The following is a 23302-nucleotide window of genomic DNA, read 5'->3' on the forward strand; positions in this document are numbered from 1 at the left end:
GGAATATGGAAGAGTTCTAACGGTACTACCGCTTTTTATAGGAATACGGAGGAACTTTAAGTATTTTGAAAGAAATGTATGTCATTTTACGGCAATTAAAAAAAATATGGACGACTTTAAACGGCTCTACGGCTTTTTATGGAAATATGGAGGCGTTTTAACAGTTTTACGACTTTATAGAGATATGGATGAATCTTAAGAGTATATAATGAAATCTATGTACTTTTACGACATTTAATGGAAATAAGAAGAATTTTAAAGGTTTTTACGGCTCCGATGGAACTATGGATTTTAACCTTTTTTTTTATGGGAATATGGAAGAGTACTAACGGTATTACCACTTTTTATGGAATTATGGAGGAATTTTAAGGGTTTTATAAGGGAATATGGATGAATTATAACGGTATTACCGCTTTTTATGGAATTATGAAGGAATTTATAACAGTATATCAGCTTTTAATGGAAAAATGGAGTATTTTAATCGGTTTTAAGAAAAAATAAAGGATTTATAACTGTTTAGTGGCTTTTGATGTAAATATGGAGAAAAACTAAGGGATTTTATGGAATTTTACTGGTTTTTATGGAAATATAGAGGATTTTTAAGAGATTTTATAGGATTTTATGGATTTTAACTTCATTAATTATGGGAATATGGAAGAGTTCTAACGGTAATACCGCTTTTTATAGGAATATGGAAGAAATTTAAGTATTTTGAAAGAAATGTATGTCATTTTACGGCAATTAATCGAAATATGGACGACTTTAAACGGCTCTACGGCTTTTTATGGTAATATATAGGCGTTTTAACAGTTTTACGACTTTATAGAGATATGGATGAATCTTAAGAGTATATAATGAAATCTATGTACTTTTACGACATTTAATGGAAATAAGAAGAATTTTAATGGTTTTTTCGGCTCCGATGGAATTATGGATTTTAACCTTTTTTTTACTTGGAATATGGAAGAGTACTAACGGTATTACCACTTTTTATGGAATTATGGAGGAATTATAAGGGTTTTATAGGGGAATATGGATGAATTATAACGGTATTACCACTTTTTATGGAATTATGGAGGAATTTTAAGGGTTTTATAAGGGAATATGGATGAATTATAACGGTATTACGGCTTTTTATGGAATTATGGAGGAACTTTAAGGGTTATACAAGGGAATATGGATGAATTATAACGGTACTACGGCTTTTTATGGAATTATGGAGGAACTTTAAGGATTTTACAAGGGAATATGGATGAATTATAACGGTACTACGGCTTTTTATGGAACTATGAAGGAATTTATAACAGTATATAGGCTAATAATGGAAATATGGAGTATTTTAAACGGTTTTAAGAAAAAATAAAGGATTTATAACTGTTTAGTGGCTTTTGATGTAATTATGGAGAAAAACTAAGGGATTTTATGGAATTATTCATAATTTTATGGACTTTTACAGCTTTTTAATGGAAATTTTGGAGGAATTTTAAGAATTTTTAGAGGATATTATAAATTATTACTGAAATATAGACGATTTTTAAGAATTTTATGTATATTTACTGCTATTTTATGGGAATACGGAGGAATTTTAAGAGTTCGTTGAGATTTTATTTATTGTACGGCTTTTGATGGATAATGGGAGGATTTTAAACGGTTTTACTGCTTTTAAAGGAAATATGGAGCAATTTTAAGAGATTTTATAGGATTTTATGAATTTTAACGGTTTTTTTAAGGGAATGTGGAAGAGTTCTAACGGTACTACCGCTTTTTATAGGAAATATGGAGGCGTTTTAACAGTTTTACGACTTTATAGAGATATGGATGAATCTTAAGAGTATATAATGAAATCTATGTACTTTTACGACATTTAATGGAAATAAGAAGAATTTTAAAGGTTTTTACGGCTCCGATGGAATTATGGATTTTAACTTTTTTTTTTTATGGGAATATGGAAGAGTACTAACGGTATTACCGCTTTTTATGGAATTATGAAGGAATTTATAACAGTATATCGTCTTTTAATGAAAATATGGAGAAAACTAAGGGATTTTATGGAGTTAGACTGGTTTTTATGGAAATATAGAGGATTTTTAAGAGATTTTATAGGATTTAATGGATTTTAACTTTTTTTATTATGGGAAAATGGAAGAGTTCTAACGGTATTACCGCTTTTTATGGAATTATGAAGGAATTTATAACAGTATATCGGCTTTTAATGGAAAAATGGAGTATTTTAATCGGTTTTAAGACTTTTGATGAAAATATAAAAGATTTCATGGAATGTTCTGGATAATTACGGCTTTATCATGGAAATATGGAGCATATTAAACGGGTTTAATGCCTGTTAAAGGAAGTATCTAGGAAAATTAAGGAATTTTATAGGAATTTTAAGAATTTTTAGAGGATTTTATAAATTATTATGAGAACACGGAGGAATTTTATGGGTTTGTTGAGATTTTATTTATTGTACGGCTTTTGATGGATAATAGGAGGATTTTAAACGGTTTTACTGCTTTTAATGGAAATAAGGAGCTATTTTAAGGGTTTTATAAGATTGTATGTATTTTAACGGTTTTTTAAGGGCATATGGATGAATTATAACGGTATAACGGCTTTTTATGAAATTATGGAGGCGTTTTAACAGTTTTACGACTTTATAGAGATATGGATGAATCTTAAGAGTATATAATAAAATCTATGATCTTTTACGACATTTAATGGAAATAAGAAGAATTTTAAAGGTTTTTACGGCTCCGATGGAATTATGGATTTTAACCTTTTTTTTACTTGGAATATGGAAGAGTACTAACGGTATTACCACTTTTATGGAATTATGGAGGAATTTTAAGGGTTTTATAAGGGAATATGGATGAATTATAACGGTATTACCGCTTTTTATGGAATTATGGAGGAATTTTAAGGGTTTTATAAGGGAATATGGATGAATTATAACGGTATTACGGCTTTTTATGGAATTATGGAGGAACTTTAAGGGTTATACAAGGGAATATGGATGAATTATAACGGTACTACGGCTTTTTATGGAATTATGGAGGAACTTTAAGGATTTTACAAGGGAATATGGATGAATTATAACGGTACTACGGCTTTTTATGGAACTATGAAGGAATTTATAACAGTATATAGGCTAATAATGGAAATATGGAGTATTTTAAACGGTTTTAAGAAAAAATAAAGGATTTATAACTGTTTAGTGGCTTTTGATGTAATTATGGAGAAAAACTAAGGGATTTTATGGAATTATTCATAATTTTATGGACTTTTACAGCTTTTTAATGGAAATTTTGGAGGAATTTTAAGAATTTTTAGAGGATATTATAAATTATTACTGAAATATAGACGATTTTTAAGAATTTTATGTATATTTACTGCTATATTATGGGAATACGGAGGAATTTTAAGGGTTCGTTGAGATTTTATTTATTGTACGGCTTTTGATGGATAATGGGAGGATTTTAAACGGTTTTACTGCTTTTAAAGGAAATATGGAGCAATTTTAAGAGATTTTATAGGATTTTATGAATTTTAACGGTTTTTTAAGGGAATGTGGAAGAGTTCTAACGGTACTACCGCTTTTTATAGGAAATATGGAGGCGTTTTAACAGTTTTACGACTTTATAGAGATATGGATGAATCTTAAGAGTATATAATGAAATCTATGTACTTTTACGACATTTAATGGAAATAAGAAGAATTTTAAAGGTTTTTACGGCTCCGATGGAACTATGGATTTTAACCTTTTTTTTTATGGGAATATGGAAGAGTACTAACGGTATTACCACTTTTTATGGAATTATGGAGGAATTTTAAGGGTTTTATAAGGGAATATGGATGAATTATAACGGTATTACCGCTTTTTATGGAATTATGAAGGAATTTATAACAGTATATCAGCTTTTAATGGAAAAATGGAGTATTTTAATCGGTTTTAAGAAAAAATAAAGGATTTATAACTGTTTAGTGGCTTTTGATGTAAATATGGAGAAAAACTAAGGGATTTTATGGAATTTTACTGGTTTTTATGGAAATATAGAGGATTTTTAAGAGATTTTATAGGATTTTATGGATTTTAACTTCATTAATTATGGGAATATGGAAGAGTTCTAACGGTAATACCGCTTTTTATAGGATTATGGAAGAAATTAAAGTATTTTGAAAGAAATGTATGTCATTTTACGGCAATTAATAGAAATATGGACGACTTTAAACGGCTCTACGGCTTTTTATGGTAATATATAGGCGTTTTAACAGTTTTACGACTTTATAGAGATATGGATGAATCTTAAGAGTATATAATGAAATCTATGTACTTTTACGACATTTAATGGAAATAAGAAGAATTTTAATGGTTTTTTCGGCTCCGATGGAATTATGGATTTTAACCTTTTTTTTACTTGGAATATGGAAGAGTACTAACGGTATTACCACTTTTTATGGAATTATGGAGGAATTTTAAGGGTTTTATAGGGGAATATGGATGAATTATAACGGTATTACCACTTTTTATGGAATTATGGAGGAATTTTAAGGGTTATACAAGGGAATATGGATGAATTATAACGGCACTACGGCTTTTTATGGAATTATGGAGGAACTTTAAGGATTTTACAAGGGAATATGGATGAATTATAACGGTACTACGGCTTTTTATGGAACTATGAAGGAATTTATAACAGTATATAGGCTAATAATGGAAATATGGAGTATTTTAAACGGTTTTAAGAAAAAATAAAGGATTTATAACTGTTTAGTGGCTTTTGATGTAATTATGGAGAAAAACTAAGGGATTTTATGGAATTATTCATAATTTTATGGACTTTTACAGCTTTTTAATGGAAATTTTGGAGGAATTTTAAGAATTTTTAGAGGATATTATAAATTATTACTGAAATATAGACGATTTTTAAGAATTTTATGTATATTTACTGCTATTTTATGGGAATACGGAGGAATTTTAAGAGTTCGTTGAGATTTTATTTATTGTACGGCTTTTGATGGATAAAGGGAGGATTTTAAACGGTTTTACTGCTTTTAAAGGAAATATGGAGCAATTTTAAGAGATTTTATAGGATTTTATGAATTTTAACGGTTTTTTAAGGGAATGTGGAAGAGTTCTAACGGTACTACCGCTTTTTATAGGAAATATGGAGGCGTTTTAACAGTTTTACGACTTTATAGAGATATGGATGAATCTTAAGAGTATATAATGAAATCTATGTACTTTTACGACATTTAATGGAAATATGAAGAATTTTAAAGGTTTTTACGGCTCCGATGGAATTATGGATTTTAATCTTTTTTTTTATTGGAATATGGAAGAGTACTAACGGTATTACCACTTTTTATGGAATTATGGAGGAATTTTAAGGGTTTTATAAGGGAATATGGATGAATTATAACGGTATTACCGCTTTTTATGGAATTATGAAGGAATTTATAACAGTATATCAGCTTTTAATGGAAAAATGGAGTATTTTAATCGGTTTTAAGTCTTTTGATGAAAATATAAAAGATTTCATGAAATGTTCTGGACAATTACGGCTTTATCGTGGAAATATGGAGCATATTAAACGGGTTTAATGCCTGTTAAAGGAAGTATCTAGGAAAATTAAGGAATTTTATAGGAATTTTAAGAATTTTTAGAGGATTTTATAAATTATTATGAGAATACGGAGGAATTTTATGGGTTTGTTGAGATTTTATTTATTGTACGGCTTTTGATGGATAATAGGAGGATTTTAAACGGTTTTACTGCTTTTAATGGAAATATGGAGCAATTTTAAGAGATTTTATGGATTTATACTGGTTTTTATGGAAATATAGAGGATTTTTTAGAGATTTTATAGGATTTTATGGATTTTAACTTTTTTAATTATGGAATATGGAAGAGTTCTAACGGTAGTATCGCTTTTTATAGGAAATATGGAGGCGTTTTAACAGTCTTACGACTTTATAGAGATATGGATGAATCTTAAGAGTATATAATGAAATGTATGTACTTTTACGACATTTTTACGACGGTATTACTGCTTTTTATGAAATTTATAACAGTTTATCGGCTTTTAATGGAAATATGGAGTATTTTAAACAGTATTAATACTCTTATTAATGTTTTACGGATTTCTAATAGAAATATAGTGGTTTTAAGGAATTTTAAAGATTTTTTTAGGAATGATTATGAAATGTATGGATTTTTATGGAATATTACTGCTTTTAAGGAATATAAGGAATTATATGGATTTTTACGGATATTCATCAATATAAAAAGTACTCCACGGATACACCGTCCGGGTAGCAGATTGTTCATAGAAAAAAAAAAATTAATAAGAAAAAAAACTTACGTAATCATCGACTATTCTCGGGAAACCGAGTTGTGGCAATCTACAGTCTATACGTAGTTGTGCACCGCTGCCGAAGAAACTGCAATTTTTCTTCATATCGATCTTCATCGTGATTCTAAATGAGATTAAAAATATATTTTTTACTTAAAGACTGTTATGACTATTATATAATTATCAATCGTCACCAACAAATGTCGGATAACGAATATTATAATATGAATATATTTTTTTTTTTTTTTAGAAATCCTTGTGATTTATAAGTTATAATACTGAACTTCAAACAGTCATAATGTGAGTTTTCAGTAAACATTTTATTTTTGTTTTTGCATTATAAAAAACTAATGAGAATTCCTATAAAACATTTTAAAATTGTAGATATAAAAAGTAAATATTCATATGAATACTAACAAAAAAAATAATTTGAACATTTTAAAAATTTGTAGGCAATAATCAAAAATAAAGAACATTGTTTATATATATAATTTTAATATATTTTTAAAATATTAGCATGAATAAATACTTTCATAAAAAATTGGTTAAAATTTTAAATTATTAGTTTATAAGTTAATTTGTTATTAAACTATAACATAAAATAAAAACTTTTTTAGAAGAATTAGTTTTTTTTTTTTCTATTGGGATGAATAATTAATACTCAATAAGTCATAAACTCATAAAATATTGAACTTCAGTCATAAAAAATAATGTGACTTTCCAGTAAACTTCTTATATTTGTTATAGGTAAAAAGCTAATGAGAATCGCTAAATTAAATTTTTGTATAAAAAGACAATATTATATGAATATCTGATGAAAAAATAATTTGAAAATTGTATAGATTTGGACAAAATTTGTCAAAGTTTTAATTTAAAATGTTTATACAAATATATCGGTATAATAGATTATTGTTTACATTAATTTAATAAGCGACTGATGAGGAAACCTGTATTAAATTTAAAATCATCTTTGCTTGGGTTGTTGTTTGGTAAACTTTCTCACCAAAAAATAAGACTACCCTCGACCAGAATAATTATTTACGTTATTATACAATGTCGTTATAGTGACATACTTAACCTAGTCTACATGTAGTCACCTACTATACAGCAAACAAATAACTTATTTGAAGGCTTTATTTTTATTTTTCTATTAGTTTACGGTTTGACTGAACTAAATGATTAATAATTTTTAAAATTTTTAAAATTGTAATCATTAAATTTATATTACATACCAAATAGTTAATATATTATGATCTACGTATCATAAAAAAGGACTTTCAAAATCAATCAAATTAATTTCTAAATAGGTACAACCAGTTATTCACATTAAACTCTTTATACACAAGTGACTATACCATTCCCGTTCGATAACGTCCTGTTTAGGAATAATACATATTCATACACAATTTTTTACTGATTTTAATATTAACCAATAGGTTCTAGTTAATATGCTCTGATAAATTGTTTAAAAGGAATATTATAACTAAAAATATTTGATATGTTCTAGTATAATAAAATCAGTTATTTTATATTATTAGTATCTAAAAAATTTTGATATGCATTGTCAATATATTTAAATTTTTAGTTCATAGGTTTTATTTATAATATGACTTTTAGGATGCAATTATGTTCCATAATTATCAATGTAATATGCTTTATAATAATTTTATTATATTGGATTGTCTAAATAGGCAATTATTTATTTATTTATTTAAATTTTTACGGGCATTTAGCCCAATTATAACATGTCTTTTTAAGATTAAACATTCAAAAAAATTAAAAAATTAAAAATATGTATATATAATATTAGAAAAACACTTTTATAATAATATAAAAATAACCATAATAATTAGTAGAAGAAAGAATTACTATCAAAACTATTAACTAAATTATTTTGAACATATTAAAAAACAATAAGGAAGAATATGTTTCTTACAGACAAATTTATTTAAATATTAAAAAAAAAAATTGACTGTAATAGAAAACTTAGGTATTATTATATTTTTTTTAAATTCACAAATTTTGACAAGGTTTTATAAATAATTTCTTATATTATCGCAATGTATTCAATTTTTAATTTTAATACCTAATTAATAATTGATAATTGAATACATTATTCCTCAATAATTCATATTATTGAAACATTCATAACCTACAAAAATCTAATATTCGCTAATTGTTTCTACAGACATTATAGTTCTAATTTTGAAACTAAATATTAAAATGAAAAGTTAAGGAGTAAAGACAATGTCCACAACAAACATGATATTATGAAATTAAAAATATAAATGCATATGCAATTATTTTTATATGTATAATATGTTATAATATAGATGTGGTATGCAGTTTTAGTTGATTATAAAAGGTAAAACCATATAATTTCAATAATAATTTATTATTAAAAAATATCCTAGATATTGGGATAAAGTTAAATTATATAGTAACTATATAAGAATGTTTTATCTAGTTTTATAAATGAACAAAAAATATTTAATAAAAAAATATTAGAATTACTGATGAACAAATGTTTACGGTACCAAATGAAAGGAACTAAAAATTAGGATGAAAACTCAATACAGAAAAAAATGGTTATTAAAATAAAAAATAAATTAATAATTAAATAAGTAGAATTAGATGTTGGTAAATACAGTCTATTGCGATTACTCAAAAAATTATTACTTATAATAATCACACCAATGGAAGAAAAAAAAATTACATTATACAAACTTATAAAATTTTATCAATTTTATAAATACACTATTTGAGATAAAAATTGAGAACATTTGTCATGTATCTATAGTGTAAAACATCAATCACCACTTTTTATAATTCTCACACATTTTTTATTAACGTACGTATAACAGATAATTAAAAAAAATATTAAATATTTGGTATCAACTGGTGACTGCAATCTAATTTAATTTAAAACAATTAAAACCATACAGACTTTGAGACTTTAATCTAATTTGCAAATTCTTAAACATAAAAAGGTTGCCAAGTTGGTAGCGCTCTGTGCATTTAGTGCCGAGTGGATAACAGTTATTTTATATAGGTGTGTTAAATAATTAGTTTTAATTTATAATATAACATAAAATTTTTTACGAAAAATGATTCTTAGCGGGGACTGTCTACCGGCATTTATCACTAAGTATATTGGATGATACGTTATTTAATATATTGCTATTAAAATCATTTATTATGCTTTTAGTATTACAGTGAGTATATATATTTTCGAAAATATTACATTTATATTATGTTATTAGTATTTAATTATTGTGATAATATATATTTTTACCATACTATATTTTGACTTATAAAATTAAAAATGTAATTTAACGTGTTTTTGTGAATACAGTAAAAATATGTTCATAATATGAATAAAAATAATATTTTAAAATAAATCATATATTCATTAAATATAGTACAATGTATATCAATATAGTTACATAAAAGTCTTAAGTTCTGGCGAATATGTTAAAAATTTAAAATTTTGACAAAATAATTAACATTGATGAATTAGGTAATAGGTATTAAGTATTGATATTTATCGTTTAAATATATAATTTCGTTTTATAATAATTTTACATAAATCAGAATAGACTAGAGAAGACCGATCGTTAATTATAATTTTACAGTAAGTTCATATAATGTATTCGAAAATATTACATTTATTATGTTATTAGTATTTAATTATTGTGATAATATGTATTTTTTACCATTTAAATTTTAACTTATAAAGTTAAAAATTTAATTTAACATGGTTTTTGTGAATACTGTAAAAATAGGATCATAATATAAATAAAAGTAATATAATTATAATATATTAAAACCATAATTGCATTGAATAATAGTATAATCTATAAAAATATATTATACATAAAAGTTTTAAGTTCTATATGTTAAAATGTAAACAAAATAATTAACATCGATAAATTAGGTATTAAGTGTCATGTTTAAATACATAATTTCGTTTTATTATAATTTTAAATAAATCATAAAAACTTATAGGGGGCTTTGTTTTAAATTTTTGAGATTTTGACCCAGTTAATATTTTTTTTATTAATACTTATAGAAAAAAAGTCATCGTAAAAATTACATGCATATAAATAGCTAAAAATTAATTAGTGTTTAGAAAATAATACCATGCTTGGAAAATGATTTTATAAACTTTGGTAACATGTTCAAGTATATACGATTATTCATTATTGAATTACAACAAAAAGTAAAAATCGTATAAAAGATTGTTAAATTTTTAACTGAGAATTGACTTTTTATCAGGAACCGTGTATTACATTTACAAGCATTTTTTCAAATTAAATATACATACTTTTTATCGGCATTTATTAAGAGAAAAAAAATACCAAATATAAATTGAAACTGTCTTTTGCCTATAAATATTTTTAAAAATGTTATAATACTTGAAAAATTATATTATGTATAAAATATTGAAATGCTAATATAATCATTTATTGATAATTTCATATTTCTATGATTATTCGTTGTTGAGTCACATTGAAAAAACAAAATTAATTATGTTGAAAATTCAATTTATGAAAAAAATACAGTTTTACCTTAAATGTTTACTTTATGTTCATCAATCATTTTGAAAAATACATTTGTATATGACCTCCTTAAAATACAAAATAATAATGCTTTCGATGTATTTCAATACAATTTTTTTATAAGGATTTAGGATTTTTAATAATTATAGTTTTGTATAATTAAAAAAAAATAAAATTTAACAATACAAATGATTTAAATTATATATTTGAATGAAAACGATAAAACTATTTATCAATTCTAGAAATAAATACACAACGTACTCATACAAACACGACCGTGTACATTTTTACAGAGAATAACCGTTAAATCAGGACACAGCACATATTAATAGGCTATAGTAGGTACTCTATTCTAATATAATATAATCGCGAATAATACGAATACATCGTTGTTAAATTTCACATTTTTTGTCTACTATAACTAATGAGTAAAATAAGCAGGCATTGGGTACTATTTTTTCATTGGACCCTGGAGAATAAAATATGCGTCTACATCAACTACATCGTACGACTAACGGATTGTTCATGTAAATTAATATAGTTTATTTAAGGTTTAAAAAGTAATTTTAATCCCAAAAAAAGAATAAGAAAAAACTTACGTAAGCGTCGACTCTTTCCGGTAAACTGAGTTGTACCAATCTACCGTGTATACGGAGTAGTACACCGCCGCAGAAGAAACTCCAAATTTTCTTCATATCGATCTTCATCGTGATTCTAAATGGGAGTATAAAGATATTTTATGAAAATAAACTGCACGCAATGAAAATGAGAGTACATGTCATGTACTGAAGACTGTTGTTTAACGACTGTTCATTAAGACTATTATAAAATTGTTAATCGTCTCGGACGAATGTCGTCGATTGTCGTTTGCCACAGAAGACGAATATTATAAAATGATAAATCTATGGTTTTTTTTTTTATATAGAACTGTAATATTATACGAACTATTTTTCTGTTTTAGTTGTTTAACGTACGTAAAATTGATACATATAAACTAGACCAAATCTTTATAGATATTGCAAAGTATTAATATTTTATTCTTATGTAGATTATTAAAAATTATTTAATTTAATCTATGAAAATAGTAAACTAAATAAAAATAATTATATTATTAAATATATATAAAAAAAAGAATTATGATTAATAGCGTTATATTTCTGAGTTATTATTACTACATTATTTTAATTCTAATCACGCAATGCCTTAACTTAACCTTACATATTATTACATTAGATGCGATTGCTTCTGTTTGTAGATTTTGTGTCTGAAAACACCTATCATAATAGAAATAAATTCATACATTTCTTTTATTATGGTTTCATGTAACAAATAGTACCTGGTCAGTGCTTTGGGGGATTCAATTTTCAGTACTATTTTACAAAATAATCAAAAATTACACTAAATTAAAGGTAATAAGAAGTGACTACAGCTGCTTTATACAATGGTGATTAAGTGTATAGTATTACTGAATTAGAGTGTTAAATTTGAATTTGAAAGAGACAGTCAGTCAACCTTCATTAATAAGTATAATTTTGATGTATTATGACTTATAATATTATATGTCGATTGATATTGCTAAGTAATTTATTTTTTTTTTGTGTAAAATTTAACAGGCTATATTTTTTCCGAAAACATTGCGTTTATCATAATAATTATTATAATATTGTATAAATAATAAATAAAAATTATACTGTATTATATTCTTGTTATATACTTTTGAGTCAATAGGTACAACCTTTTCGTAAAATAATTTGAATAAATAATATCTTAAGATTAATCTACGTATGTCAAAAATGCCATTATATTTAGTATAATATATACAAAAAACTTTAATGTCCCTACAAATAATGTTTTAAATAATAACAAAATATATAATATCGTAAATATACATAATTTCAAAATATTTTGAAAAGATACTATGTGTAAGAAATACTCTTATAAGACTTTAATTAAATTTTAAGTATCTAAGATTATTCGTTTTTGAACTATAACAAAATATAAAAATTGTTTGAGAAAAAATATTTATTTTTAGGGTATATAATTAACATTTAATAAGTTATAGGTATAATACTGAACTTCAAATAGTCATAAAAAATAATGTGACTTTTCAGTAAACATATTATTTTTGTTTTAGGTTAAAAAAACTAATGAGAATTCCTGTATAATATTTTTAAATTGTAGATATAAAAGGAAAATATTTTTATGAGTATTTAACGAAAAAAATAATTTGAACATCTTGTAGATTTAACTGAATTTAATCCAAATTTTAATTTTAAACTTTATAAAAATATACCGTGACTATACACTTTTTATTACAGTAAATTAGTGAACGATTTATGAAGAAGCCTGTATTCAATTTTAAATCATATTTGCATATCTATAATTTTTTTTCGGCTTAATAAAAAAAAAAATTTAATTGTTTTAAATAGTGAAAATTCTTTTAAAATCATACAATTTATCTATAGAGAAATCATAATGTAGATAATTGTTACATTTTTCAGATTCTATAATTAGCATTTTTAAATTAAAACTAAATTAATAAATTAATTTTGTCGCGATATTATACAAGTATATAGCGTAATAATCCATTATTTTTTTTGTTTTTTCGATATTATGACAAGATTCGAAATTTTTATTTTATTTTACTTTTACTACCCAAAGTACTAAATAAATTATATTTGCTACAAGAATTTATGACCAAAAAAAAAAAACTTTATAAATGTCAAACAAATATACATTCATTGCTACGTCCAGGATCCAAGCTATACTTGATGACTTAATTTTATTCTTGGCTATTTTATACATTGTACCAGTGGTCGGTAACCTCTTTGGACTCTCAGGCCACATTCACAAATTGAAAACTGTTTGCGGGCCAAAAAAAAATAAAAATTGTATATTCTTAAATTATTTACTATGCAAAAAAATATTGTTCAGAACTTTAAAATGAAAAAAATTTAAAAAAAAATCTGTCATTTTAGAATTTTAAGCGGACGTATACAATAGCCGATCGAAAATAAAATATAAGTCTGTCATCCAAGTATAGCAGCTTGTACACGTCAATAAATATTTATTTTAAGTATAAAAGATAAATTTAATATTCCAAAATTATGGGGAAATAAACTTACGTAAATATTCTTCGACGCTATTCGGTGAAATCAAGCTGTACCACATTTACAGTTCAAACAAGCACCACCACCGAAGAAACAGCTAGCTCTTATTTCTTCATTCGTCTTCTTTGCGCTTCAGAATGAAATTATTAAAATACTCTATAACAATGAGAGCACTTGTCATACACTAAAGGCTGTTGTTTAACGACTGTTCAATAAAACTATTAGAATTATTAACAGTCTTCTACGAATGACGACGATTGTCGTTTACCACGGATAATAAATATTGTAATAATGTGATAGATCATATGTTTTTTTTTATATAACTCTTTGTGATATTATAGGATTTATTTTTATATATTTCAGCTGTCTTGCATACGAAACTTTTGGTATCTTATTAATGTCATAATAATAGTATATCCTGAATTTTTTTTTAAATTATAATTTTATTGTTTCAATAGTTGTTTGGTTAAATTTCTTATCAAGAAATAAGACCATCTTGGACCAGAATAATTTTACATTGTACACAATGCTTTATATTTATACGCTGAATTCAAATTGTACAAATTCGTTATAGTGACATACTTAACCTAATCTACATGTAGTCACTTACTATAGTAGCTATATACAGCAGTTTACGGTTTGGCTGAACTAAATGGTAAATAATTTTAAAAAATTTGAAAAGTTTAATCATTAAATTAATATTACACACTAATACTAAATAGTTAATAGATTATGATCTACGTATAATAAAGAAGGACTTACAAAATCAATAAAATTAATGTTTAAGTAGTTATTCACATTCGACTTGTTATACACATGTGACTATAATATGTCTATATCATCTCGTTTCGGTACCGCCCTGTTTAGGAATAAATAATAATACATACTCATACTATTTTTACTGATTTTAAAATTAATCGATATATTCTAATTAATATGCTTAGATAATTTGCGATATTAATATATATATAAATATAATAAATGCATCTATTTATAGTATTATGCTATGTTTATTTTATCCTATAAGTAATAAGTGTATAGTCAAAATATTTTGAAAATTACAATATGTATAAAAAATGCAAACATTAACATTTGGTAAAATTTTCAAATACCTACAGTTATTCGTAATTACTACAAAAAACAAAAGTCGGTTGAGGAGAAATAGTTATCATAGAAATATGAAATGTCATTAAAATTCAAAATTCAGACGATTATAAAATATTAATGTGTCTTTTCGGAAAACTTTATTTTTGTTAGTGATAAAAAAAAACTTATATTAGTCGGGTACTCGGCCGGTTATAAATGAAAAATGCTATTTATACAATTTATATAAATATAAATTACTATTCTATAAGATGGTTCTAGTAATATGACGATTATGTATTTTCGGTCTCACGTATTTTATGCATCGCGTGTTCGGGAATAAAATATGCGTACGTATACGTCTTTCGGCGGTTAGCCGTTAGTAGATTATCCGGTGCAATAAGTATGTATATGTTTTATGTCTAAAAAAGTAAATTAAAGTTCCAAAAGTATAGAAAATCAAACTCACGTAAACATCGATTTTTTTGTGAAACTTAGCTGTGTCATATTTAATGTCCAAACGTTCAGTAACCACATCGCCAACGCAGAAACAGCTTTCCTCGTCCGTCTTTACCGCGCTTCGAATTGAAGATATTGAGATATTTCATAAAAAATAAGCTGAACTGAATGGCATATACGTGTAAAATAATATTATATATATTTAAGTACGGTTTAACAATTTATGCCTACGTCTATTTTTTTTTCTCCGTTGAAATTATTACAACCGTCAATCGTCTAGTGAAGATTGATGATTGCCATAGATGATGGATTAATATGATAGATCTGTAGACCATATACTGGCCCTTATTATTAGCCAGACATTTAAACATTTAAACAATAATTAATTTTATTAGCTGCTATTAACATGTAAATCGATACCATCACCGATCGGTGTTAATAGGTTTATGGTATAAACAACTTAAAACATAATATTTTGAATACTTCTCTGTTGGTGTTAATAATATACACGAATTGGTGTCTTAAAATAATATTTTTGTAATAACATAAAACAAAATAGATAAGTAAGTATAATAGTTATTTTTCGTTAAAATATCCAGTTTTACCAATATTCAAATTTGGTATGTACCAATATCTTGTACATGTGTATTGTGTAATAAGTTGTGCAATTATAATTTTGATGTTTTTAAATTGTAATAAAAACAACTTATGAGGAACCTTATTGTTAAACAATTTACAGTGAATGTTTATAGTTAAAAACTATTAAAATATCCATTATATTTTGAGTTTATTTGTTAATATTCTTTAAAACTTTTATAATTATTCCTCTTGCCAATTGTCATACTATATATTATACTATTATAGGTACTGAAATTATTTTATTTTTTAACTTTTCATTTCCTTTAAATATAGTATTGACGTAGGTAGTAATATCAGATAGTTTATTTAATTATTCACACCATTTCAAGCTCGGTTTAACAATTTGTACAAATCTTATATTTCAATAATGAAATGGTCATGAATTATAAAATAAATAATTTAAAATATAAAAATATAAAATTTATGAATAATTCCTATTATAATTTGTAACATGTTACACAGGTTGAAATAGCTACAGATTTTTAATAATATTAATCCACATGACCGCTTTCCTATAAACATCTAGAAAAGAGTATATTTTAAAAGTTTTATATCTTTATTCTTTTCCTTAGTTCGTATTGTGTTAATAAATAATTATTATTTCGAATGCGTAATTTTATATTTTGTGCATAATATTTAGACATTTTTTTAGTGCACATTCGGAGTAACTGTCCTGATATTCGTGGTAATATTCGGAGCAATACTATACTGGCTATGATAGTATGATGGTGTTATGATAACACTGTTATCCCATTTAACTGATTGTTAATGTTTGTAGTTCAGTGATAAGCACTGAATAGATAATTGTTATCGAAATCAACCGGTCCCGTCTTCTAGACAGTAAGTTGACTGCGAGTTGTGAGCTTAGATCATATACTGTAGTATAGTGAGTGTTGTGACTCTTGATAGTTAAATAGTTAAATCGAAAAAAAATAATGGGAATGAAATTCCATAAGTCCGTAGAAACTTAGATATAAGACAAAAGTGATATGCCAGTACTATAACGTTTCGCATAAAAAAATACTTCACTATGTTTCTGTACTTGAGCAAAAAAGTGAGTAGCTAATTATATTTGTAAATTAGCTGTTATTATTTTGACGATATGATTACCATGTTTAGATCGCTATACCGAACAATACAAAAATCAACTGTCTTGAATGGAATTCTAGTCAGGATTGCATAGCGGTGGGTGGAGACGATGGTCTTTTGAAAGTGTTGAAAATCGATTCCGGTACACCGGCAGATGGTAAGCCCAGAGGACTAGCAGGCCAGGCCAATCTATCAATAAACAAAACTCTCGAGGGTCATTCTGGTAATGTGTTGACTATTGTGTGGAATGAAAAATACAATAAACTGACTTCAAGCGATGAAAATGGGCTGATTATAGTATGGACATTGTATAAGGTGTGTATAAATAGTAGTTAAACTTAGTGTAAGCATGCTTAATTATGCACAATGTGTTTATAATACATTTATTTTATTCATCTTCCAGGGAACATGGCAAGAAGAAATGATCAATAACCGTAATAAATCAGTCGTTAAAGGTATGGCATGGAATGGGGATGGCGAAAAAATTTGCATTGTCTATGAGGATGGTAAATCTGCTATAATGTATTTCTTCATTTAGCCATTCACTTTATGTAGTTAATACTTAATTAAATATGTATGATTTCATTTTAGGAGCTGTTATTGTTGGTTCAGTTGAAGGTAGTCGTATCTGGGGCAAAGAATTAAAAAAACTTATGTTAACAGGCGTCCAATGGTCTCCAAATTCAAAATTCCTTCTGTTTACCATAAAAACTGGTGAAGTTCATTTGTTTGACAGTGATGGCAATTTCATAGTATGTATAATGATTTTATGATGTGCTAGTATAATTACTGGTTTTGTTTCAGTCAAAATTGGGCATAGTGTGTTTACCTATATCTCTTAATAATGTGCCAATTACTGCCTGTCATTGGCTTGACAAAAATATGAATGACTGCCCACAATTGGCAATTGCATACAAAACAGGACATGTACAATTGATGAGAGACCAATATGATATGAGTAATTTATTAAAACTAAATATTTATTTTACTCGTTTACTCATGAAAGTAGTGTACAATAGATCCAATAATTTTTGAATGCGATATGTCGATTGTGGCTATTAAATGGAACCATAATGGCAGTGTTCTGGCGTTGGTTGGTACATTAATAGTTGATGGTGATGTTAAAGAATCCAATGTGCTTCAACTTTATTCACCTTTTGGAGAAGTGAGTTTAATATATTATAATAATCATCATTATAATATAATATATGGTGACATAAAGTTTAATATTATTGTTTTTACTTTTTAGCATTTGAGAACCCTTAGAATTCCTGGTTATATGGTGTCATCTTGTTGTTGGGAAAGCACGTCTTTGCGCATCACTTTAGCCATTGACAGTTTTGTTTACTTTGCTAATGTGCGATATGATTATCCTTGGTGTTATTTTGCCAGTACAATCGTCTATGCTTTTAGAAATTACGAAGAAGGTGTTACAGAGATTACGTTTTGGAATATAAAAAAAAATGAAGTAAGTACTTTATCTAACTTATAATTGAAGATATTATATAATACAATAGAATATATGTTTTTATATATTTTTTAGTTTTATCACACAAAATATGATTCATTGTTATGTATGGATGCTTATAAAGATCATTGTGTTCTTGCTGTACGAAATAATAATGATGAATCCAAACCTTATACTCTTATTATTTGCAATAATATAAACACTACGGTTGATTGTAAGAATTTAATTTAAAAAAAAACTTGATGTTTCAAAAATTAACTTTTCAATTTTATGTTATTTGTTGTGTAGCCAAACACATTAATTTTGAACCGATATGGATTGCAATGAATGGGACTCTTGTAGTCGTTTCTTCACACACAAGCTTTATGACTTGGCAATATGCTGTTCCTAAATCACATTCTGCATCCATAACCAACAGTAAATTATTTATTTATCTACTACTTATATTTAAATAACATGTTTAGGTTACTTACTATATTATATAAAACTTTTTAATTTATTATATGGTTACAGTTAAGCGTAAAAAAGTGAAAATGTTTCATGTTGATGATACTCCTTCTGGTGTTGATGAACTCACTCAAGAATCTAGGGAATTCAAAAGCTCGTCATTTCAGAAAGTAAATCACCTCTAAAGATGCTGAAATTTAATATTAAATGTTCAAAATGTGGTATTTAGGAAACCAAGGATCGTATAACTTGTATAACAGCGAGTGATAAATATTTGTTGATTGGTAGAGAGAGTTGTGCTTTGCAACAATATTCATTGCCTCAAGTAGCTTTGGTGGAAAGAAAAATGCTGTCCTCTAAACCTTATAAATTGGCATTGAATTCAAATTCTAAGTAAATTTTCTTTTTTAATTAATCTGTTATAATATTATTAAAATATAATTGTATTTATTTTTATTCAGGCGATTGGCTATCATTGATTCAACTGGAGTATTAACTTTTGTTGAGATATCAGATGATAATGTTGTAAAGGAGTCAACTAATTCAGAAGCTTTGAATTCATTCCAAAGACGAGATGTATGGACTATGAAGTGGGCATCAGACGATCCTGAGCTCTTAGCAATTATGGAGAAAACTAGAATGTATGTCATTAGAGGGTTTAACCCTGAAGAACCAATTAGTACTTCAGCCTATATCGCTTCTTTTGAAGTAAGTTTAATGGAATGACATTTTTTTATTTTTTTTAAATATAAGTAGATTAGTTTAAGCCTCAAGAATCTTAGATGTAATGGCCTCTTTGTATAGCTAATAATGATTAATTGTAATTAATTTATAATGGCTAGAATAAATTAATAACTTAACAAATACTTCTTATTAAACTTTAAAATCAACTTTTGTGTTAAGTGTTGCAATTGATGAAAACTGTTAATTTTATTATACTGTATTTTAATGGATAAATATTTTTATAAGAATTTAGAAATTCAAGCAGTTATGTTAGACGAAATTATTCAGTCTCCAGAAAACCCTTCTCTTGATTATGTTGTCACTTTGGAAACAAAATCATTGCGAGACACAAGACAACTTTTGGATAAAGTTAGCATTGGAGAAGCAATTCAATTTATTAATGATAATCCTCATCCAAGGCTATCGTAAGTACTGATAATCATTTCACTTTCTCTCATCACAATCAACAAAATAACACTATACTTTTAGATTTTGATAGATACATTGATTTTTAAATTCAAAATCGTATTGATCTTTAATTATTATACTTGCACGAAATATTTAATTATATTCATAATCAGAATTAAGATCTATTAAATTAATATGTATTTTAAATTTTAATATAAATTAAATGTTAACATAACCCTGATTTTGTTCCAAAGTCTAAAATAATTTAAAAATTTGTATTTAGTTAATTAATTTTAAGGATTTGGTACATGGAGACTGTATACAAATAATTAAATATAAATATTAAATAACTTTTATTTTATGATTTTAAGTCATTTATATTGTTTTATTTAGGAGATTATTAGCTGAAGCGGCATTGCAAGCTTTAGACCTTTCGACAAGTGAAACTGCATTTGTACAATGTAAAGACTATTATGGCATCAAACTAGTTAAACAATTAGCTAACATAAATGATACCCTTTTAAAACAAGCTGAAGTAGCTGTATATTTTGGAGATTATGTGAAAGCTGAACAACTATATATTGAAGCTGATCGAAAGTATACATTCTATTATTTTTCTTATTACACCATTATTTTCAAATTAGTTTTTAATAACTGTTATCGATCATATTCTTCTTATATAGAGATTTGGCTGTGATTCTATACCAGAAACTTGGTAATTGGTTTAAGGTTGTTGAACTTTTAAAATCAAGTTCTTCACTTCTGGGAATTTCCGGCCTCACAATGAATTTAGCATGGCAAGGAATTGGTGATCATTTCCTAGATAATCAACAATGGTTAATACTAACAAAAATAAATCTGTTCAATATATAGTTAGTTACATCACCAATATTTTATAATTCTATTTTTAACTCTTAGGGATATGGCTGTTGAATACTATAAAAAAGCTGATAATCCAGAAAAGCTAGTTGAATGTTATATAATACTCAAGGATTACGAATCATTAGCATCTCTTGCTAAAAGTCTGCCAGAACACCATCCATTATTGGAAACAATTTCAGTGTTTTTTGTTAATAGTGGAATGGTTGAAGACGAGTCTATAAATCAAAAGGTAAAGTTAAATATTTAATATAAATTATCTTATGGCTTAATTTAAGAATAAATTTAAATGTTTTAGTTTTCAAAAGCAACAATGACGAGTATTGAATTTGATACTGGCAAATTAAATGAACATATGATATCTATAAATGATACAAATCGTGATCAGTGGTTAGATAATATTAAAAACGTGTTGACAATGGTTTCCAAATGTATAAACGGAGAACGATATACAGAAGCTGCCCAATTAGTATTTGCTGTAATGATATAACTAGCAATAACTTGTTACTTCAATACTCTATACTATACACATATTTCTTTAATTTTAGATTGTTTATCAAGAAATAAATTCTGATATACAACCAAACGTTATAAAGCAGTTGGCTACAGCTGGTGCACTATTGATTGAAGAGTACAAAGAGAAAAACATTCAATCCACCCTGTTAGATGGTATATAATTGATTTCCGTTTTATTATTACTATGTTTTTAATCTAAGTTTATTTCTTCCATAAAATTCAATAATTATTAATCAGCCAAAGAAATTGTAATAGACAATTTTGAAATCAAGCCATTTAAATCACGTGCTGAAATTATAGAAAACAGTTGGCATATTGTTGAATCTATACATTTTTTAATACTCGCCCAACAACAACTGTACAATGGTAATTGATATTTCAATATATTTTTAATATTTAGATAAAATTTACACAGTATTGATACTTTAACTACTTTTTATTACATGTGTTTAGGAGACTTTCATTTAGCTATATGGACATCATTAACGCTTCGCAACTACGAAAACTTGTTAAACACAGAACAAATATACTCAATTATAGCATTGGCAGCAATAGCAAATGGTTTGTTTAATATCGCGTCTAGAGCTTTCATGAAACTTGAAACTTTAGATTCAGTAAGTAATGATCTGTGTATTTAAAAATTCCATAAAAATATCGATTTTGTTTTTCAGAAAAAAAATTACCATCAATTGTCATTAATCATATTTAGTAAGTATGCTCCTAAAGACTCTAATCCATTATTCATTCAATGTTACAGTTGTTTGGACGACTTTCCAGCTTGGTAATTTTTTTTCCGTTTTTAAAATACCCAATATATACACACTTGAGTGGTTTTATAATTACTTTTATGTATGTTACAGGTCCTTGAAATGCCCAAAATGTAAAATCAAACCAGAAGCCAGTATTGTTACGGGTCAACCACTGACAGACATCAAATCTCTTTGGTGTTGCAGACAATGCAAACGTAGTGCAACTACCATAGATATGGGTCCATTGAATTACTGTCCATTGTGTAGGAAAGAGGTTATTCTTTCATTTTAAATTATTTCACTTCTCATGTTATGATTGCACGTTACACTTTCAAGTCAAGATTTGTACACAAATTGTTTTGCTATTGAAACTAATTCCGTCCTTTTTACACTTAAACGTGCACTATGATAAGACTGAGCAAAATATACTCGTGAGTAAGATATATATTTATTAAATAAATAACAATATATTCAAACAAGTTTATAAGTGTATAATAATATATTTTAAATTTTGTATTGAAACTAAAGATTGAATATAATTACATTATTTGTATAAACAACTATTGTTTATTTGTATATGTTTTCCTAGTTGAAGCATATTATTTAAAGTATTTACTATTATTGATTAATTAAATACATAATAAACAATTTAAAATTACATTATTGGTTTTATGATAACAAAATAGTGTAATTAAAAAAAATATATAATTTGGAATGTTGCATATTAAATTGTGGCTAAATACATAAAAATAATGTTAGTGTTTTAAAAATTGATTTAAAAAGTTTCATAAATTATTATGAATATTTTAAAAACTAAACT

The 23302-nt window shown here is 25.8% G+C and overlaps 1 protein-coding gene across 2 annotated transcripts; it reads left to right on the forward strand.

Moving 5' to 3' along the window:
* Positions 1–17000: 17000 nt before the first annotated feature.
* LOC113560852 (WD repeat-containing protein 35) lies at positions 17001–22993 on the forward strand. Of its 2 annotated transcripts, none has more exons than XR_003406136.2 (22): positions 17001–17257; positions 17323–17607; positions 17696–17798; positions 17884–18044; positions 18097–18250; positions 18312–18457; positions 18542–18760; positions 18836–18974; positions 19049–19177; positions 19274–19377; positions 19437–19600; positions 19669–19915; positions 20177–20355; positions 20732–20935; positions 21022–21174; positions 21257–21449; positions 21516–21695; positions 21766–21886; positions 21971–22099; positions 22187–22351; positions 22405–22514; positions 22594–22993. XR_003406136.2 is itself a non-coding variant. In XM_026966959.1 (22 exons), exons 1-22 carry the CDS (start codon positions 17234–17236, stop codon positions 22772–22774), a joined length of 3486 nt encoding a protein of 1161 aa, XP_026822760.1. The 2 variants fall into 2 exon arrangements, 1 of the variants encoding a protein (XP_026822760.1); XM_026966959.1 differs by having other exon boundaries at positions 17234–17257; positions 22187–22347; positions 22594–22774.
* The last annotated feature ends 309 nt before the right edge of the window (positions 22994–23302 follow it).

This window comes from Rhopalosiphum maidis, chromosome 1 (genome assembly GCF_003676215.2).
Source record: "Rhopalosiphum maidis isolate BTI-1 chromosome 1, ASM367621v3, whole genome shotgun sequence".
Lineage (NCBI taxonomy): Eukaryota > Metazoa > Arthropoda > Insecta > Hemiptera > Aphididae > Rhopalosiphum > Rhopalosiphum maidis.

Bases quoted from the DNA above. Each gene is read 5' to 3' on its own strand.
- LOC113560852 (XM_026966959.1), top strand. From the start codon at position 17,234: ATGTTTCTGTACTTGAGCAAAAAA. The intron at 20,936-21,021 runs GTATACATTCTA...CTTCTTATATAG, and splicing joins TATATTGAAGCTGATCGAAA to AGATTTGGCTGTGATTCTAT. The intron at 22,100-22,186 runs GTAATTGATATT...ACATGTGTTTAG, and splicing joins CCAACAACAACTGTACAATG to GAGACTTTCATTTAGCTATA.